The 20,724-nt window shown below is 45.0% G+C and overlaps 5 protein-coding genes across 5 annotated transcripts; 3 read left to right on the forward strand and 2 right to left on the reverse strand.

Moving 5' to 3' along the window:
• Window positions 1–50: 50 nt before the first annotated feature.
• On the forward strand, window positions 51–6,696 carry PVX_118490 (hypothetical protein, conserved; the record flags this gene model as incomplete). The annotated part of the gene is made up of 5 exons (XM_001615941.1): window positions 51–5,657; window positions 5,780–5,920; window positions 6,055–6,129; window positions 6,290–6,351; window positions 6,555–6,696. The coding sequence occupies 5 exons, from the start codon at window positions 51–53 to the stop codon at window positions 6,694–6,696; spliced, it is 6,027 nt and encodes a 2,008-aa protein (XP_001615991.1).
• Window positions 6,697–7,015: 319 nt separating this feature from the next.
• PVX_118495 (triosephosphate isomerase, putative) lies at window positions 7,016–8,548 on the reverse strand. Its single transcript, XM_001615942.1, has 2 exons — window positions 8,117–8,548; window positions 7,016–7,998 (listed from the first exon to the last, which is right to left on the reverse strand). The coding sequence occupies exons 1-2, from the start codon at window positions 8,226–8,228 to the stop codon at window positions 7,364–7,366; spliced, it is 747 nt and encodes a 248-aa protein (XP_001615992.1). The 5' UTR covers window positions 8,229–8,548; the 3' UTR covers window positions 7,016–7,363.
• A 3,320-nt stretch (window positions 8,549–11,868) lies between these two features.
• Window positions 11,869–12,774, reverse strand: PVX_118500 (vesicle-associated membrane protein, putative; the record flags this gene model as incomplete). Its single annotated transcript, XM_001615943.1, has 2 exons — window positions 11,869–12,095; window positions 12,282–12,774. The coding sequence occupies 2 exons, from the start codon at window positions 12,772–12,774 to the stop codon at window positions 11,869–11,871; spliced, it is 720 nt and encodes a 239-aa protein (XP_001615993.1).
• Window positions 12,775–16,476: 3,702 nt separating this feature from the next.
• On the forward strand, window positions 16,477–18,889 carry PVX_118505 (leucine carboxyl methyltransferase, putative; the record flags this gene model as incomplete). Its single annotated transcript, XM_001615944.1, has 6 exons — window positions 16,477–16,544; window positions 16,739–16,827; window positions 17,130–17,194; window positions 17,322–17,384; window positions 17,482–17,907; window positions 18,041–18,889. The coding sequence occupies 6 exons, from the start codon at window positions 16,477–16,479 to the stop codon at window positions 18,404–18,406; spliced, it is 1,077 nt and encodes a 358-aa protein (XP_001615994.1). The 3' UTR covers window positions 18,407–18,889.
• Window positions 18,890–18,928: 39 nt separating this feature from the next.
• PVX_118510 (hypothetical protein, conserved) lies at window positions 18,929–20,069 on the forward strand (the record flags this gene model as incomplete). Its single annotated transcript, XM_001615945.1, has 1 exon — window positions 18,929–20,069. Exon 1 carries the CDS (start codon window positions 19,527–19,529, stop codon window positions 20,067–20,069), a length of 543 nt encoding a protein of 180 aa, XP_001615995.1. The 5' UTR covers window positions 18,929–19,526.
• Window positions 20,070–20,724: the final 655 nt, after the last annotated feature.

Here is a 20,724-nt window from a genome sequence, read left to right on the forward strand (position 1 = left end):
CGAAGAAATGAAAAGAATGAAATCGTGTCGTTCCCTACAAAGCGAGAACAATGAGTGATGATGACTTTTTCCAAGACAAAGGCAGCAGCTCGTTACAGTACATCAAGTGCAAGACCAGCACGAAGATTGATGACATTTTGAAGAGGCGGAGAGATAAGTTGACCAACGGGGGGCGAACGGGTGAGGGAAGCAGAGGGGAGGGCCCAAATGGGGAGAGCCCAAATGGGGACTCCCCCCCAGAGGGTTACCCCAATGCAGGAAGGCAAAACGAACGGCACAGCGAAGGAAGCAGACATGGCAACGATGAAATGTACCCCAAATGGGGAGAAAAAAGTGACAGTGACGACCGGAGGAGCAGCTACCAACTGGAGGAAGTGAACAAATATCTCTCAAAGCATAGCCATGCAAACCTGCTGGATGATGGGGAGCTCAAATTGGAAAGGAACCACAAACAGTACAGTTACACTCTAGGGAGGAACAGTTTCGCAAAGGATTCGACGAAAGATATTTATCCCTACGATGAGAAATTAAAAAAGGGGAATATTAAAAGTTGCGGCAGTTTGTCTGCCTTTGATCATGCGAAAAGGAGCCAATTAGGCGCGTCAAAATCGCTGGACCGTTTAAGCCTACAAGGGAGGGAGAAGAGTAGCAATTCACACCATCAGCATAATGAGGAAGGCGCAAACTACGCAGAGGACCCCCTGGGGGGTATCCTAAACCACATATATAAGACCCCTAGTACGGAGGTCCTTTTGAGGGAGATAAGAAGCAAAGGGGATGAAGACGGCAACGTTCTTCACGACGGTGATGATATCGAGGGGGAATATAACAACGGCCATGATGAAAATAGAGATGAAATTTTTGCAAACTTAAATAAAATCTACCTGAACGATGTAGATTTAAATAAAACCCCAAGTAAAAGCTTCTCGAGGAGTTATTTCGAATATTTGAAATTCGAAACAGCTGGGAAGATGAATATGAGTGAGCTGGAGACCCCCGCAAATTTGAAGGACGAAAAAGATGAAGAGGGCACGAACACCCCATTTATTACGTATTATTTGGCTGGGCAGACAAGCAAAAGTGGGCTTGAGCAGGAGGGAAATCTTGACGATCCCTGTGAGGGTGAAAAGGATGGAGTTGCCCCCTCTGCGGAGGAGGCTCAGAAGGGAATTAGCGGTTATTTGCCAGAAAAGGAGCCACACACACTGGAAGAGTTAACTTCGAAAGGGGATAGCCATTTTGTTACGGAGGAGGGAGGCGCTGTTGTTCCCCATTTGGTTAATCATAATAACATGGTCTCTTACCAGGGGGGTGACCCCCATAATAGAAGCAGCTACAGCGGGGGGGGCGAGAGGGGGGCCCTCCTCAAGCTTGCCGGTTCGCAGAAGTATAATTTTGTGAAGAGTGAAGAAGAATACAACATGATGAGGGGAAGAAATGGCCAAAATGAAATGCGCAAAGATAATGTAGCCACGAATGGTAGAATTGCACAGAGCAGCAACGTAAACTTTTCGGGAAGAATTATCTCCAATAATAACGTAAGCTTTAATGATAACATTTTTCTGTCAAATCAGTTTCACATAATGAATACGAAATCGTTTCGGGACAATCTGTTCGTCGATTCGAAGCAATGCCACAGGGAGAACACCATGCCGCTGCACATGGGGAAGCATAGAAGTGACGCTTTTCCTCCCCGGTGTGAGCTAAGAAGAAGTGTAACCTTAAGAGACATGCCGCTAACTAATTCAGTGGTGGAGAAACCAGGCGTCTGTGAGATCTCCTCTGGGGAAGGCGCTTTGCACAAAGGAGGGCACAATTATGCCAGCCCATGGAATGGCAAAGTAGAGACCCATGAGGATAGACCCTTTGATGTGAACACCAACAATCTGGTGGTTAACTCAATGATGGTGAAGAGGTCCCAAACGGGAATTAACCAAATAGACGAATTTGCAATTCATCGGAGTGCCAGTTTTGGGGATAGAAAAAATAGCGCCGATGTGGTAAGCAAGTTGGGTAAGGACCCCCCCACAGGTGTATATTCCCGTGAATACACCAAAGGGTGTGATAACCCTCCGTTTCGTTTTAACTCCTTAAAGGGGAGCACCACGCAGTTAGCCAGCCAAGAGGAGGACAACCCTAGTAGGTGGGGCAGATCCGCAGAGGTGAGCAAAAGTGTCAATTACAACATCGGAAGGGGTTATAGCAATGTGCACGAGTTGTCTACAGAGGGGGGAAGATTACCTCGGAGAAGCGACCCTTCCAAACAGAAAAATGAAATCATTTTCACCAAGCTGAGCAATGTGAACATACCAAGTGATGATGCGAGTAGTGCTCTTCTCAACGCAGGGATGTACTCAATCGAAGGGAGAGAAAAAAAAAATTTCTCCAACAATTTTGAAAATGCGTACCTGAGGGGAAGCCATTATAACGATGGGGTGGAGAGAACGTCAAGTTACACCGGCGAAGTTGGGAAAAAAAAAAACGTCACTGTAGATATTGGGGGAGTGAATAAACATGTTTGCGGTGGTGTCAACCTTTTGGGGATAAACAACCCACATGAATTGCAGCCCTTTGAGGGAGCACACATGGGGATGGGTGAACAGGGGAGCGCAATGTACAGAAATGTGCCCAGCAACAACTCAAATGTTGTTATACCTGCTGATGGGATGGGCAATGTACAGACGGATGAGCGGAATGGAGTTGGCTTCTATAGTGGCCCCCTAATGGGGAGAGAATCACTCCCCTTGGGCAACAAAAGCAGTATGAATAGGTTAGGCGAGACAGCCGATTTCGGGGGGAAGGAAAGCAGCGACCTCTCCGAATCGAGACATAACGACAACACGGTTAGGATTATATCCAGCGAGGGTTACGTTTCTGCCCAGAGGAGGGAAGTCATCGACGGGCGCGATTTGAGGCAGTACTGGTTCGACTACATAAATAGCAGCTTTGGTAGCGTCAATGCGAGTGACATACGGGGGTTGATATTTGGCAATTCGCACGGTCGCCCCGGTAGTGCTGTTTCCAACAAGGTGGGGCCCACGTCCAGTCAGACGCAACAATTTGCATGTACTGTTCCTGGGGACGTCTCCGCCAACCGAATTAGTGAAGAGGCGCTGGCGGAACTCATCCGGGAAAAGATAAAGGACAGCATAAATGACGTAGTTGAGAGGTTGCTCAATCAGAGGAAGAGCCCCGACTTAGTGAGAAAGGACCTCCTGAACGAAGTTGAAAAGGAGCCCAATTTGAGCCACGCATCGGAGGGGTACCACAACAGGGGAAGAGACAACAGGGGAAGAGACAACAGGGGAAGAGACAACAGGGGAAGAGACAACGGGGTGTGCTGCAACAGTAGTGTGAAGGGTGACCAGGTGGGGGCAGACGAGGATGTCGCGCCAGTAGAAGGGGTCGCCGAAGAGATGAGGGAAAAAAAAAACAATCTTCTTTTTAACAACGGAGTGACTAGAACCACAGGTGAATCACCAGTGGGGGAAGCCGACCAGGCAAAGGGCGGCAGCAAGACAGCACGTTGCTCTGAAGAACTTCAAAACGAGGAGCATCCACCACAGGGGAGTCATCTCCTGGGAGGAGAATCCACCAAAGAAACGATCCAGCTGGAGGAGGAAGACATACACGAAATTGAGAAGCTGAATAATCACCTCAAATTGAACAAAATAAAAAAATCTATAAATCTGCAAAAGGGAGACAAAGAAAAGAATCAAGTGAATTGGAAAAAACTGCTTTACAATTGTATAGACATAATCTACCTGTTGACGAACGAAAATAATGCGAAAAATAAAAAAATGAATTCCCTGTTAGGAGAAATAAACAAGCTGAGCGAATATGAGAAGAAGATAGACAACCTGAATGAGGAGAATGAAAAACTCAAAGTAGAAATTTTGCAAAAAAACGAACTCGTGAAAAAGAAAGACATCAAAGAAAGGACAAACCTAAATGTCAAAATCGCTGAGCAAGGGAAAAAAATTGCCAACTATGAGAAGGACATTAACATATATAAAAATAAAGTCACCAAATTGAATCATAAAATAAGCAACAAGGATAACGAATTGGATAAGCTGAAAAAGAAGTACCAGCTAGTTTTAGACGAAATTGAAAAGTGCAAACAGGATGCCACTGCTACTCTGAAGCAGGTGCTGAACAAGAAACACACCACCCTGGTGGATAGGCAGTGTCTAGACATTTCCAAATATTACGAGGTTGAGATGTGCGTGCTTAACAGGCAAATCAGAAATTTGAAGGACCTCCTCAAAAGTGAGACCAAGGAGAAAATGATGCTCAGCAGGAAGTTAGGCGAGTGGTCTAAGGGGCAGCCCGAGGGGCATTCCCATGGGCAGTCCAACGGACATCCCAACACAGGTTCGTATTCCCGCTCGGACACACACAGTGATGACGACCGTGGGGAGGAACGCCGCAGAAAGGCGGACACCCGTGAACAAACCGACGAAGGCACCTACAAAAAAATGTGCCAAAATTTATTCAACGAAATGAATGAAATAAAGAGAAATTTTGACAATCAGAGAATTTTATATGACCAAAAAATTGAGCAACTCGAGCAAAAGCAGGAGCTGCAAAATATTAAGAATAAATTGGACGCATCCGAAAAAATTGTGGAAGTGTACCAAAATATTTTTCGCGAAAATGTGAATTATATAAAAAGTGATAATTTGCAAAAACGGGATTTCAGTCAAACCATCGGTGAGGTGCATCCCCAAGGGGAGGGCAAAAGTTACGGCCATTTGCAGAGCGCTCAGAAGGATGATTTGACCAGAAAGGCAGATGACGGTGGCTTGGCTCGACATTCCAATGGGGGGAGCAGCTACGACGACTTTGGCAAATGCTCCGTTGCCTTGTCGAGGAAGGATAATGCTAATCCTCAGATGAATGCCACATTCGCGTCTTGCAGCATGCCCGGGGCGTCTGCAGAGTTCACCATGAGCAGGCTCCCAGTGGTTAGCGGCATGGTTAGCGGCGTGGCTGGCGGCATGGTTAGCGGCGTGGCTGGCGGCATGGTTAGCGGCGTGGCTGGCGGCATAGCTAGCGGCATGGTTAGCAGCACTGGCATGGCGAGCGGCCTAGTGCCAGTCGGCCCGCAGAACTATCTGAGCGAGTTTGTGAAGATGTACCTGGAAAACAACCCAATCAGTGAATCCCAAAACGGGTTCAAAACTAGCGACCTCGCAGAATGGAGCCAAAGATGCACAGAAAATGTGCCCAACAGCGAACAAAAAATTAATCACCTACATGAAAGCTTAATGAAAATTGAAAAGACAGAATTGGTTAACATATTCATAAGCATATGTAGCGAATTAAAAAGTGATAACATTTTTTTCGTCATCCAGTTTGTAAAGTTTATGTCCTTCATCGTGTATGAACAGTTCCCCTTATTCACCTCCTTCTTTTACAACGTCGCCTCGATCATTTCGATCAACTCTACCAAATTTGATGAGTACATAAATGTGATAAAGAAGTGGAAGAGCCACTACCTGAATGGGCAGAAGTACTACCTCTTCCGCAGGAGTGTCCTTTTAATTTTTCAAGCCGACTTGAAGGACGTCAGACGGAGCGACATCGACAGGGCTTGCTTGAGCCTCGTCCGCAGTTTGTACCAGAGGAATCTGGAGATGTCCAAGTATTCGAATGTACGGCAAGCCGGTCCACAGCGTGCACCGCGTTCACCCTACTAATGCACCGCTGAACCGGTTCTGCACCGCGTCCACCCTGCTGATGCACCGTCTCTATACCGCTTCCACCCCCCCCGCAGGACTCCTTCGAAAAGGCCGAGTACATAATCAACAAGCACTCCAAGGAAATCATCAGCAAAGTCATTAAGACCTACATGAACCTCTACGGCATTGACAAAATCAGCAACATCATCCCGCACATGAATTCGATGAACTCCAAGGTGCGTGAGGGGGATGGTCCATTCGGTTGAGAAAACTCGTGAGAGCTTAGCGCACTTGGCTAGACAAGCCACCTTTCGTCTTGGTCTCCCCACACATGCACACACAGTTTACCATTTCTTCCCCCCCGTTGCAGCTCAAAACGCAGTCCTACTTCGTCAGGTCCATATCGTCCTGCTTGAATTTGAGCAAAACGGATAATTTTCAGGAGGTTCGACGGGTTGAGCGGTGCATACTGGCGCGCTGGTGGCCCCGCCGCAGCCGCGTTTCCTTTATGCCGCCTCACCATATTGCCGCTTTGCCACATTTCCGCTTCCCCACATTGCTGCTTTGCCACACTGCTGCTTCTCCACTGCCCCACCCCCCAACAGATCGAGCGGAAAATAAAAGAACTCGCGGCAACCAAGGGGATCAACGAAAAGATAAAGAACAGGTAGGCACACAATGCGTTCGAAACGTTGGATGCGCCAGACACGTTGGGGGCCCCCCAAAGGAGAGACACTTGAACGTACATTTTACGCGCAGTAGGGACGCGCACAAAATAAGGCAACCTGAAAGGGGGAGGGGCCCCCTGATGTGTGTCTCTCCTTGGTCTACCTACTCATTACGCCCACCCCCAATTGACTCCCTCTGCAGAATAAACGTAGACGAAATAGACGAGTATCTGGCGGCGTACACAATTATGGGCACGCTGAAGAAGTACCTGAACGTTACCCTCACCCAGGACCTGCTGCCCTCCATCTCGAAGATCATTCAGAAGAACAGGTCATCCCAGTGAGGGTGGCGTGGTGAACCCCCATATTTCACCTTTGCGCCGCCCCCCATTTGACCATTTTTTTGTTACACATTTTGGCTTTCTCCCTTCCTTTTGAAGTTTATTTTTTTGTCTCGACGTGTTATAAGCGTTATGTGCTATGTGTGAGTCATATGTACCCCCGTTTGGCGTCCTCCACGGGGACCGCTCATTTTTTTTTTGTTCACTCTTCAAATAAAAGTGAAGTGTTATTATGAATTATTTATATCATCCCTTATGAATCTCTAAAGTTGACGTTTTTTTTTTTGTTTTTTTTAACTTGTGAAATTTTTTTTTCTTTTTTATAAACGAAATGGCATTATGTGAAGATGCAATGTGCGAATGGATCTGATCTATGCACAGCTTCGTAAATCACGAGCGGAACGAGCACACGTAAAAAAAAAAAAGAAGCATATCTATATGTGTGTATATGTACATGTATAGACGTGGTGACGGCTGCTGGGCGGTGCGATTGCTTAGACGGAGGTGTCCCATACATGGCTCTTATGAAAAGTAATATACAGGATGTACGGCGTCGGAAGTGCGGTCAGGGTTCGCATTTCCCTCTGTGCCGATGCAGATGCGGAGGTAATCACGTTGATGACTTCCCTACAAAGGGTCACTCTCTCTCTCTTTTTTTTTTTTTTTTATATTACATAGCACTCTTAATAATTTCAACAAAGGATGATTTCAAAGAAGCATTGCCAACGAGGAACCCATCAATATCTTCCTGCTTAATGAGGGAAGCACAATTGTCGGTGTTAACACTACCCCCATAGAGAATTCTAATCTGGTTAGCATTTTTTTCTCCACATTTTTCTTTCACAATATTTCTGATTTCTTTATGAACCTCTTGTGCTTGTTCAGGCGTGGCAGTTTTTCCCGTCCCAATGGCCCAAATGGGTTCATATGCCAAAACGACATTATCAAAGTTATCAATTAAATGAACAAAACTGTTAACTTGCTTTGTTATCACATCGATGGTTTGATTTTTTTCCCTCTGTTCTAGGGACTCACCAAAACAAACAACAACTTTTAGGTTATTTTTTAGACACTGTTGCAATTTATCCTTTACATCTTCATCCGTTTCGTTGAAGTATTTTCTTCTTTCAAAATGTCCGATGATTACATATTCTATGTTCAGGTCTTTTGCAATTTCCGCGCTGATTTCTCCTGTGTAGGACCCACTGCCGAACTTGGACACATTTTGTATGCCCGTGTGGAACTTTGGCTTCAGCAGGCTCTTCGCGAGTTCGTAGTGCACGCTCACGGGGAAAACGACCACGTCTGCAGTGGGGGGGGGGCGGCGTTGTGGAGCAGCGTTGTGGAGAAATCGCCACAGAGCAATCGCCACCCTGCATAGGCTCCTACACCGCCGCGGCGCAGTGCCGCCCGCGCGACTTACCCAGCTTGGCGGGGTCGAAGTCCAACTCATTAAAGCTCGCCGCCAGGGCCTTTACGCTCTCCTGGGTTCCATTGCATTTCCAGTTGGCTGATACGAAGTATTTTCTCGTCATTTTGGGGGGTGGGTTTACCAGTTAGTAATGTGTGTGGGGTAGCGTGGCTGTTACACGGGCCTTCAAGGTGGGAAAAATGGCAGTGCAATTAGCATTTTAGGAAGTACACAGGTGGTACGTGAAGAGGAAGCCATTTCAGGAATCACACAGTCGCTCATTTGGCAAACACACAATCGCTCATTTGGCAAGCACACATTCGCCCACTTCCGTGTGCGTATTCTTGCAGATGGGCATATATTTGCAAAAAGTGTCAGCGTAAGTATGCAACGGTACGAAAAATGTAGGCGTAAATTTATAGGCATATTTAGATACTCCAGCATATGTGCGCATACTGTGAGCCTTCATAAGTATAGATACATTTTTAGCTCAATTATTTGTACAAAAAAAAAAAAAAAAAAAAAAAACTTACGTTGAATCCTGCGGGGGATGCTCACTTAAAATTGGCAATTAAAAGAGTAAATAAAACGAGAAATTTACAATTTTGAAAAAAAAAAAAAAAAAAGAGGAATTGAAAAAATGATTAATTTCGATAAAGGTGGTTCTTCTTAAGAATGTTAAAAGGAACTGAATTGTGGAATGACGTTAAATTTATTTGTAGAAGGGGGAAGGGATTAAAAAAAATATATTTTTTTTAAAAAAAGTGTTACTATGTTTGCGGATAAAAAGTGAATACGGGCATGACGACAGGGATTATAAAATTGTTTGAAATGAAGTGATGTTATTTTTGTTATTTTTTTTTTTATTGCTTAATTTAGCGTGTGGCTTTTTTTTTTTTTTAATTGTGAATTCTACATTTCAGTGGAGCTTTCCTATTTTGGGTACTTTTTTTGTTCCATTTTGTAGCATTTTTGTGTACTCTTTTTTGTGTACTCCTTTTTGTGTACTTTTTTTTGTGGCCGCTGGCTGTGAGGTCTCCCTGCGTGCGCCGATGCGCCTTCCTTGCAGGGGCCCAAGAGGTCACCTCCACTTGTGTACATTTCGGGTACGTCCCCAATGCACATGAATATATATTGGCGCTTCTGAAGTGAGCGGCCGAGTGGGGGAGTTGGTGGACCAGCTGATTGGCTGGCGTGACTAATGGGAAAAAAAAACCATCAACAAGCTCTGCTTATTTGGCATGATTATCGGGAAAGAAAAATTTAATTTAAACACGCGAATGATTATATGTTTATGTATTTGTGGAGAGAAAAAAAGTTGTAGGAAGAGAAGCAAACGTATATATTCGCATAGCATCGTTACACGTCAATATCTATGTGCATGCACCAGTGCACGCGTGAGCATTGTAGGGGGGGGTGGAAGCTGTGTCCTAAGGGGAAAGTGGTCTCCCCGCGCGTTGCCTTCGCCACCTATATATGCACCACTTGGGGCATTTTTTTTTTTCTTGGCGCCTTTTCATCCCGTTAGCGATTCGTTTTGGCGATGAAACCTTTTTAATGTTTTTGTAGGGGGGTACACATGAAGAGCAATCTTCCTATTCGGCAAAATTGTGTCGATTTTATTTTGCTCAAAGGTGACAATTTTATGTGACGGTAGACACTCCTGCCCGTTTTTTTATTTTGCGGATGTTTTATAAGGGCCGAATGAGCAGGCGTGGGAAACCGCGCTAAATTGCGCGAATCGCGCGAAATGTGGTTTCACCAAAAGGGGAAAAAAAATCGAAAAATCAGTAGATTCGCAAAGGAAGGGAATCCTACGACGCTGTTGTAATGTATGCGTTCCTTTTGGATACGTGACCATTTGGTACGCCTAATTGTTTGCGCGTTGTAGGCCCGCTTTTTTTTGCGCGTTTTACGACCCCTTTTTTCACATATTTTGGTACCCCCCTTTTGTATATTTTTTCATGCGGTTCGCTTCTAGAAAGAGGGGGGAAGGATGTCAATTAAGCAATCTCCATCCGGTGAATCCCCATGTGAGTTTTCTCATTCGTCGGAAAAAATAGCGCGCACGTGCGCATATGTACGTATGGGTGTATGTATGTATAAACCTACATGCGAGTATTCCCCTTAGCGACATGGGCAATTGTTCAAACGCGCTTAAATATGCGTTGTAGAGCGCAGCCCAGGGAATGGGAAGTTCGTTCAGGTATTAAACCTTTACTTGTAGAAGCCTCATAGGCCATACTCCTTTCGTAAAAATGGGCCGCTCTCCTTTAACCGAGTGGGCTTCCCTCCCCCTGCGTGGGATAACTTTTGGGAATTTTTTTAAGGCTAACGTTTTGCCAGTTGTATATAACTTCAAAAACAAAAAAACTTTATTTATATTTTGTCTGTTATCAAATGTATGTAGGGAGGTTGATAAAAATGTAGATCATCTACATTTAAAAACTGCCTATGCTTCGCACACACACATACAGGGACGTATGTGTACGTAAATGTACATGTGCGTGAGTGTGGGGAGGAGGAATACATATATGCACGTAAGTGTGCACGTATGTAGGGGTGTATAAGTACGCAAAGGGGATGCACATAGCGATGCGCATAATATGATATATCTCCTTTAAGGAAAAAAAAAAAAGGCTATCATTATTTTATATATTTTTATAATAAATAAAATAATAATACATTAATATGGAATGAAATGAGAGGGGGGGAAGAGGCAGATGATGAGGAAGAGGTAGATAACGAGGCAGAGGCAGGGGAATTCATAATGTGCGAAGCTAAAGAAGGGGAGTAAATTATAAAAAAGGGGCTACACATACCAGCACATGTGCGTGCACACATACGGGCTATATATAATCTATATGTATACATTTCCACATATGCACACACATACACATGCTTGCTGGTACATGCACATAACTTAGTGGGGACTTTTTTATATGATTAAAAAGGAGAAAGAAGGAGCACGCACATATGGTAATTGTGAAGGGGGGAAATGCAAAGATGGGAAGAAAAAAAAAAAAAAGGGGGGAGGGTTAATTGGGGAAACGTAATTGTATAGGCTACTACGCATATGTGCACACAATATGTATATAATGATATATAATATACACATTTTTGTGACGCGCATGCGAGCCTGTATCCCCCCCCTTTTTTTTTAATAAAATAATTCTCACTTCTTCGCACTAATATGGTTTATGAAATTTTAACTTATTTTAAAAAGTAATGGCAAAATAATTGTTTTTTTTTTTTATTTAAAAAAAAAAAAAAAAAAAAAAAAATACCACAAAATAGTGACCCCTAATGGGGAGGTTGCATAGATTACACATTCTTCTAATTCTGTTGGGGTTTTCCTCTTTACTTATAGGACCTTCGGGAAAATCACTAAGACATTGCTTCCACATTTCCAAATGTACAAACCGTCACACGAATGGTAACCCAGATTGGGGCTATAATTACATAGTGATCCAATCGACTTGGTAAATTTTTTCACCACTGTATGATGTGGCGTCTTTTCCAAGCTTGCTCCATATTTCCCTTTGATTTGGTTCCCATAGATGGAGTTACATTCCCAGTGAGTCTCTCCCGTGTGTGTGCGTTCTTTTGCCCATTTTATACGCTGAAATGTTGACAATTTTTCTTATGCCTTTCCCTGGCGGGTATATACGCTAATGCTGTCCACACGGGATGGCACATGGTAACAAGGGGCCACGTACAACGACGCAGAGGGGGTCCTCCTCGTAGGGTAGGCCTCCCCCCCTTTACCAATATCCCATATACTTGGTGACGACGGCCAACATCACAATGATTATCGGTATGAGTTTATTGTCGACGAAAAGTTTGTTGCAGTTGCTGTTGTATGCCTTGAGTTGATTTTTCAAACTTTCGTTTTCCTTCTCCAGGGCTGCTTTCTGCTTATCCACAAAAACGCAGTAGTTTAGGAGTTCGTGGTACTTCCTCTGCATACCTGGGAGGCCACCTTTTATGCCTTCAAAAGGGGGGAAAAACACGCACATGAGGGTAGGCATGAGTGTTGGGGCGTAAAAGCACGCACCAAATGGCATATGCATACAGCGGTACATGCAACAGCTGCACGGGGGTATTTACACTCTCAAATCAGCTGCAAACGCTCACACCGCGGCACACACACGGTGAGGCCTGCGCTGGTTTGTACCTTCCGCCATATTGGCATCGTCCGCATTTAAATTATTTTCCCCGTAATTCAAATTGTGACCCTTGTTGTTAATTTCCGTGAGGGGGTTATTATTTGGGGGTAGATACGAGTGCGGTCCTTTGGAGAAACTCTCATCATTAAGCACGACGACCAACTTATGGTCTTGTATTTCATTTTTATTGACGGTGACCCAGAACTGCTTATCGACCGTGGTATCATCATCCACATTGAGACATTGCACTTGGAATTTATCATTCGAAATATTATCCTTATCGGATAGGGGTTGCAAAATAATTTGGATGTCAATTGTTTCCTTTACGTTAATTAGGCCAAAGGATGGTCGGACGAGATAATTGTTTGGCGCCGTGGTTTTTATTTTGAATGCCACCTTCCTGTCGCTTATGTTTTCTAGTTTGACCACTTGCGTCACGGCTTGGAAATGCACCAGGGGGAACTCTATGTTTTTTTCGGGGCTCACTTTTAGCAGTTTCATTTTTGCCTTCGCGGGGGGGGCTCTCAATGTTACGGTTGGTTTGGCGACGCCTGTCAAGTTGCCTTGCTTTGGCGCTATGTTGCTTCTATTCGCTGCTACGCCCTTCTGGGGATCTCTCGGACTGGGTTGCTTTCCTCCTTTGCCAGTTCCCGAATTGGTCCGTTCTTCCTCTTCGGTCTATTAGAAGTCGGTCTCCTGCTCTTCGCGCCCCTTCTCCGTTTCGCTGTTATGCTGCTTGACTGCTTGGCTGCTTTGCTGCTTTGATGCCTTTCCGCCCAATCACCACTTTATATGTTCGCCTCTCTTCGCTCCCTGTATGTCCTCCTGAACTGGCGCCTCAGTGTGCTTATCCCGTGTGCGCGAGTTGGCCCAGCTCCACTCCGCAATTCGTTTAGCTGCTCGTTTGGGTGGTGCACGCACGTCACATACATATGCAAGCGTACATACATGTGCGTACATGCCGTGCGGCTGTGGTGTGAAGGAGCGCTCTGCTAAGTATGGCTGCTCTGCTAAGATTGGCTGCTCTCCTTAAGCATTAACACCTAATGGGGGTGGGTGAATGCAGAGCGTTCACGTGCGCTGGGTGTACTGTACGGGTTAGGTGTACGAGCTAGTTGTGCGAGCTAGGTGTACGCAAAAGGAAGTGCAGGTACGCTTGCAGGCACATACGCATATGCATATGCATAATGTTGGGAATGCGTTTTCGCGCAAGGGGGGCTTTACGAGTGGGGAAAAATTATGGGATGGTAAGTGGGGGGCAATGAAAAGAACTGCGAAGCGAAAAGTGAGAAATGGATGAGCAAGGGATGAGTAAAGAACGAGCAAAGGATGACTAAAGAACGAGTAATGGATGAGCAAAGAACGAGCTAAGGATGACTAAAGAACGAGTAATGGATGAGCAAAGAACGAGCAAAGGATGACTAAAGAACGAGTAATGGATGAGCAAAGAACGAGCAAAGAACGAGCAATGGATGAGGAACGAAAATGAGAGATGTCAAAAGCGCAAACACGAATTCGAAAAAAAAAAAAAAAAAAAAAAAAAAAGTTGAAAAGCTTTTGCGCATACTGTTATACACGGGAACCATGAGGGTATAGCTTGTCCCTTAATTTTATTTTCTCATTTTAAAAAGGAGGGCTTGCTTAAGCGCAGCGCGCAACTTCATGTGACATATATATATATACATACGCGTATGCACAGGTGAATGTATGTACCTTGCACTTGGTACCGTATGGGATACACGCCGGGTGAAGGGGCTCCTGAGCGTTATTCTTCTATACGCTCACTTACGTATGCCATGCTTTTGGAAAAAGGGATTTGCAAAATCACTGCTAAGGCAATGAACGTAACTGCTTGTGCATTGCATGAGCACAAAAATTGGGGGGGATGCATACACGTTAAAAAAAAAAAATATATATTGTAAGGGATTACGTGGGCGAATAATGCGTCAAAAAGTAAGCAAGTAAATAAATGAGGGGGAAAAGGAGCGGAAAAGAGGGGATAAAACAAACGGAAGGAACGTACATTTGTTCACGTGGAAAAAATGCAATTTAGCGAAAGGGGTTGCGCGATGTTTTACGGAGTTCCCCGATGTTTCGCGAAGTTTTGCTTGTTTTGCGGAGTGTTCCGAAGGTTCGTAAAAAATTCATTTAATATGATGTCTTTCACCTTTCCTTTTGCCGAGGCTTTTTTTTTTTTTTTTTTCTTCCTTTGTGCAACACGCATAAGCGGAAAAGCAGGCAGTGTAGCATCATAGAGAGGGGAAAAGTTGTTCCTTTAAAGGGTATATTTGTACATCCATATGTGTGAGACAAACGTGTTTAAAAGGCTTCCGTGTATAATTTTTTACACGTTATGGGCATATGCCCATCTTTGCATTTTTCGGGGGAATGTGATTCTTCCCGTATGATGCCCAAATGGGGGAGCGAAATCTTTTGCAAATGAAATGGTCACGTGATTGGTTTCTCCGTCCAAGGGGAGGCGGAGCGAATGGCGGCGAACACTCCGCGAACACACAAAGGAGGATAAGTTGCACGAGAAAGTTGCAACATTTTTTTATCAATTTAAAGGAACTTAGAAGGAAGCACTTCCGCAATCGGGTGGACGGGTGGATGTGCATGCACGGATGTGTGATCACGCTGGTAAGAATAAAGCGAAAAAAAAAGAGAAAAAATTTGTGTGCACCTTGGTTTCTCCCCCTTCCCCAGTGGGTGGTAGTTCCACTGCACTATGCTTTCCACAAGTTGTGTGTATACCAGGCGAGGTGACAAAAAAGGGGGGTTTGCAAAATAAGCGTAAAAAAAATTGCCCTTAAGGATGCTAAAATAGGGCTAATGGAGGTGTGCGCAGTGGGAGGCGTGATGGAGCGGAAAAGGGGCAAACAAAATGGGGGTCCACACATGAGTGTATGTGTGCCAAACTATACATGTATAGATATATGTATGTGTACGTGTTGGTGTGCCTGTGCATGGGGGCTATCAAACTGGGTAAACGCTTTGTCGAGCAAATACACAACGGAGGAGGGAGGAAAAAAAGGAGCTACCACTGAGAGGATGCAGCTCTTTGTACACCAGCGGAAAGATAACCGAATGAATCTACTGAGGTGCCCCGCACTGTTTAAGGGCAATACAAAATGCTTTTGTTTCTACACAGAATGGATTCCTTTTAGAATGATATCGGGGAGTAGGAGGATGGCTTTGCCCGTGTTAGACGCCTTAGTTTTAAGTCCCCCCGCCTAATCACCCACCGTTTTGGGCACTTCAACGAAATGTATGTGAAAATGTTTGCAGTGTCGACTGGAGGAAGTGGTAAGTGGGACACGGGTTAAGGCCCGAACATGGGTGGGGCGCGAAAAATATGCTCCGGGTGAGGAGCAGAGATCATTTTCGGTAGTCATACCCCAGCTGTGTATATGACACATTCGAGTTGCTTTTGCTATATGGGAAAAAAAAAAAAATAATAAATGAATAAACAAACCGTAAGGGGCTTCCACAGGTGTGCACGTCGCTTCTACTTCATGTAGGTACTTCCTCGTGCTATACCCAGAAAGGTTTTCCCACACCACACGTTCCAGGGCTGTAGTTCCGTGCAGGGCAACCTGTGTGTTGTTGCCCTATACGGGGTTATGTCAAGCCGATAAGGGAGCAAATTACGTGAAAAAGGGCCACCAAATGGGAAGTAAATAGCATGTACGCGTGAGCTAGGGGGGGCTCGCAAAGTCTTCCTGAAAAATGCGGAAAAACGCTCATTTGTTTTTTTGGTTATCGCCAAATGGGTTACCATTACATGCTTAGGGGCTTTTGGTGGGAGTGCGAACTGAACAGGCTGCTTACACTGCAAAAAAAAAAAAAAAAAATAATAAAATAGTGAAATAATAAAATAATAAAATAAAAACGTGATAAAAGGAGCCGGCACTTTTAAGCCTCTTCTATGACGGGTGCTTGCTTATCCGGGGATAGAATTAAAAAGGAAAAAAATGGGAAAAGAGCTCCTACTCCAATTTGTGCATGTACGTATACCATGCTAGGGGCACAAGCGCAGCATAACTTCATTTCGTATTTGCCTTTTTAGGGGGCTCCAAAAAATAAGAAGTTTGTCCCAAAAAATTAAGTCCTGCCCCTTTTTTTCTAGCCTTTTCTTCATTCGATTGAGAAGGAAAAAAAAAAAAAAAAAATATTTAAAGGACGCAGATTCGGAAAGCCAAGATGAATTCGTTAAAATCAACCAACGTCCGAGTGCAGAGCACAACCCATGAGGCGGCCAGCAGCAAACTGTTACACAAAAAGAGGGGAAAAAAGAAAAAACAAAAAATAAAATGCAGGACAAGCGAGCGAGAGAGGCACGCTCTGCTGTGAGAGGCCACCGAATGAGATGTGCTCTCCTGCGGTATCCGTAGATTCCACCGCCGCGCATACACCAACCTTGTAGACATGTAATGCGCGAACTCTCACCCCACTTTCCCCTCAGTTCCGCCGTTAATCTAGGATACTACTCGGACCCGTTCTTAAAATATTTTGTCAAAAGGATCGAGAAAAGGAGTCCCCTCATAAACAGAGGTTTGTGCGTAAAAGCGTCTGCAAAATTGAGGCGCGTTAACCTGTGCAGTTGGTGCAGATGGGCCCTCGCATGAGTGCTTATCGAGCAAGCGGTTTCAGGGAAGTAGACCATCGGGCGAGGAGGTCCTTCGCCCAGCTTAGCCGACCACGTCGTTTTCTACAACGTTTGCGTCGGTCACCGTAGACTGTTGTGTATGGCGCTGTGTTCATCTAGCTATCTATGTATCTGCCTATCTATCTACCTATTTATCTACTTTTTTTTTTTTTTTTTTTTTTCTTTTCCTTTCATGCCCCCTTGAAAGGCTATTACGCCCGCGTCGCCGCAGTGAGGCAGTACATTGAGCTCTTTTTCAAGTCCCTAGAGGAGGTAACTGACGGAGAAAGGAAAGCACATTCAGCAAGGCGATGCTGCGTGTACGTGCGCATTTATGCATGTGCGTGTTTCTACTGGGGCATGTGCATAAACGTGCCCACGACTGGCACACCCCTTGCAGGAGGAACCCGTCCAGGTAGTGAACATCGGGGCCGGCTTGGACACCACCTTCTTTTGGATAAGCGTAAGGGGGAAGCGAATTGAAATAAAGAGGGCCAAATGGGGGAGAACCGTGTAAATGTGAAGAACACATATCCCATGCCGTTCTTTCGCACCCACAGGAACAGCGGAAAAATGCCACCTATTACGAAATGGACTTCCACGAACTGCTGCGGGAAAAGGCGAACATAATAAACCGCGTCGATGAGTTGAGGGGCTTTCTAAAGGGAGCGGATCAGGGCGACGTGGCAAGCAAGCCAGAGGTGGAGGGCAAGCCAGAGGCGGAGGGCAAACCTGGCGAGGAGAACAAACCCGGCGTGGGCGCAGATCTCATCAACTGCGCCAACTACAAAATGCTGTCGTTCGACCTGAACCACTCGAGTCTCCTGGAGAAGCACTTAACGAGTTACGGGTTCGACTTCTCAATCCCCACTCTGTTCATTTGCGAGTGCGTTTTAATTTATTTGGAGATAAGCAGCAGCGACAGTTTGATACAAACGCTGGCCGGCCTTATGCGAAGCACCTCCTGCATGTTGGTGTATGAACAGGTACCTCGATCGGCGCTGAGGGGAGTGGCGCACTGGTCGCTTAGCGGAAGAGGCAACACCAAAAGACGTATTCACCCGCCGAATGACCACTTCTTCTTATCCCCTTCCCCCCCTCTTCTTCCCCCCCTGCAAGGTCAACCCGAACACCGCCTTCGGAAAGGTGATGATAAGCAATTTCAGCCAAAGAGGAATAGAACTGAAAAGCATCTTCAAGTACGACAGTTTGGAAAAGCAACTTTGCAGATTTAAGTCCCTCGGATGGAGTCATGTCTACATAAGTGACATGAACGAAATTTATGATTATCACTTAAATCGGGATGAGAAAAAAAAAATTGAAAAAATAGAAATGTTTGATGAGTTTGAAGAATGGAGGTTGCTACAGAATCATTACTTCATTCTCGTTGCGTTTAGTCCTTCTGAAGATTTAAGCAAGAATGCTCTGTATGTTTTTTTAAAGAACATGAAAGATGGGGGAGGAGGGTTTTCTCCAAATGTTTAGCGATATGTGAAGCAGTCGTGCGCCATATGTTTAGTGATATGCGAAGCAGTTGTGTGTTATATGCTTAGTGATAACCGTTCGGTTGTATCTTTCTCCGTTGTATGTTCCCCACTGCGTTGATCATTTTTTTTTTTTTTTTGTTCCCCTCCTGTTATCCGCTGTCCGGATGGATAAAACTACCCCTGCTCATCATGCGTAACTCGTTGCTGTGTAAGCGTACCACAGTGCGCCCACGTATTTGTAGTGGCATTATTTGCATTTATGTACCACGTGGCAGGTTATGCTAAAAGGGGGTTGGCTCTCAAAAGGTAACAAACATTTTGAGGGAAAAATATGGACATTGGGGGTCGACCAAAGAGGGCTTAAACGTACGCGGTGCTTAGCACTGTGGGGGAGTAAATCGCGCAGAATACGCGGCGGGCTAGGGAAATGGTACAGAAGTTGCGGCGCTGCACTGCGCTTCATCACACTTCATCACGCTTCATCACGCTTTATCTCACTTGGTGGCTTTGTTTTTTTTTCCGCGTGGAAGGGCCATGGGAGAGATGAATTTCCATGCCGTCGCCTGCACCTCGGCAGCCTCAGTGGGAACAACCGGTGGGTAAAAAAGGAAAAAAAAAAAAAAAAGGCACAAACGGGTATCCTTTCACATTGAGTACGTACATATTCGCATGCGTGTCAAGTCCGCGTGAACTGCGCTCCGCGGCAAAGGCTTCCTGGCGCATATCAAACGGGAAAAGAAGTATGCATTTTTTAACGCGCACAATTGGATGGAAAAAAAATGTGTAATACAAAAGGGAGGGAAATAAAGCGAACACAGAGAAGAAAAACGCGCCTACAATTTTGCTCATTCGCTCGAACATTTTTCGTCTTCAATTTAGCTCTTCGTTTGTGAACGAGTGTGGATTTTCCCCCCATTTGAACCTTGTCGCATTGTTGCTTCGTACAATTTGGTATACCCCCCCATGCTGACCGCCACATGCGAACAGCGCAAGTGTGAAGGAGTAGAGGGAACGATCATAGCACACTGGCGAGTTGGCGAGTGCCCCCTGGCGGAGAAGTATGCCATTTTGAACACCCCTCCCCCCCTCTGCGGTTAAAAAAAAAACTCGTGCCAACCATGTTTATATTCGAGAGCGCGCAACACTACTTTAACTTCTTCCGGAACTTTAATGGATGCTACACAGATAACAAGCTGCTGAAATATTTTTTTAAAAAAAGTTACAACAACTGGTTTAACGATCCGACTCAGTACAACTATTACTTTATTTCCTACTATGCAGTGGCAATTTCCTTTTCCGTTTTGATGAGGAATTTGCTGTTCAACCCGGACGTTCATTTTAGGAGACAGGACAAGAGAAGAAACATTGTTGATCGGTACCAGCACCATGCGTATTCAGTTCCCTACTACAACCACTGGTTAAGAAATTTTAGCCAGTCGTTTAAGTGCACACTGATAGACAACGAACCGGATTACCAGGATGAGGACCCTTTGCACATTCGCCCCAAGCGGGTCCAGTTTTACGGGAGGTTCCCGTTCTTCTTTGAGGTCCCAAGGTACGGCGTGGATGACCCCTATTACGAAAAGAACTCGCATAAGTACATGCAGAAGTACTACGAGAGCATTGGGTATGTGAAGCCGAGCGAGCCGCAGGAGGGTTAGGTCGCCCCGGGAAGAAGAAGAGGAGGAGGGAAAAGAAGATGAAGAAGACCACTAAAACGATGAAGAAGACCCACTAAAACGATGAGGAAGACCGCTAAAACGATGAGGAAGAAAGGTCTGAATTTCCCCCCGGGGAAGGAGCCAAATAAATGTGTTTGAAAACGTTTGGGCGCTCGCACAGGACGCCTTTTTTTTTTTTTTTTTTTACCCATTTGTGGAGGAGTTGTAACTTCTCCCCGTTTTTTGGCTAACAAATGGTTCCCCCCTCTCCCTTGCTCCTTCCCCTTTTAACCTCATACGTGATGTTATTTTTAAAAAGGTTATGCGTCCCAATTGGTACTTTCAACAAATTGGTAAATTCCTGAGGGTGGAGTGTCCCCTTTTCCGGCGACGAATATGTACCCAAAAAAAAATGACAACGTTGTTTCTTGCATAATGAAAAAAACATACCAGCATTGAGTACCTATTTGTGAATAAAAAAAAAATTGAAAAATGGACCCTTCGTAGAGATATCTCTGTGTTTCCATTTTATCCCATCTATCTGGAAACGCCGAGCGGCCAAGTGTCAACCATCGCTCGTTTTGCGCGAAAGGGAAGTAGCCAAAAGTAGACGACTTTAAAAAGCGACGCCTTCCTTGTAATAACATTAAGTTTA

Source organism: Plasmodium vivax, chromosome 12, assembly GCF_000002415.2.
Source record: "Plasmodium vivax chromosome 12, whole genome shotgun sequence".
Classification (NCBI taxonomy): Eukaryota; Apicomplexa; class Aconoidasida; order Haemosporida; family Plasmodiidae; genus Plasmodium; species Plasmodium vivax.

What these genes read in the sequence shown, in the direction of transcription:
- PVX_118495 (XM_001615942.1), bottom strand. Translation starts at nt 8,228, where the DNA reads ATGACGAGAAAATACTTCGTATCAGCCAACTGGAAATGCAATGGAACC. An exon ending in CTTCGACCCCGCCAAGCTGG is followed by an intron (nt 7,999 to 8,116) that starts GTAAGTCGCGCG and finishes CCCCCACTGCAG; the next exon opens with ACGTGGTCGTTTTCCCCGTG.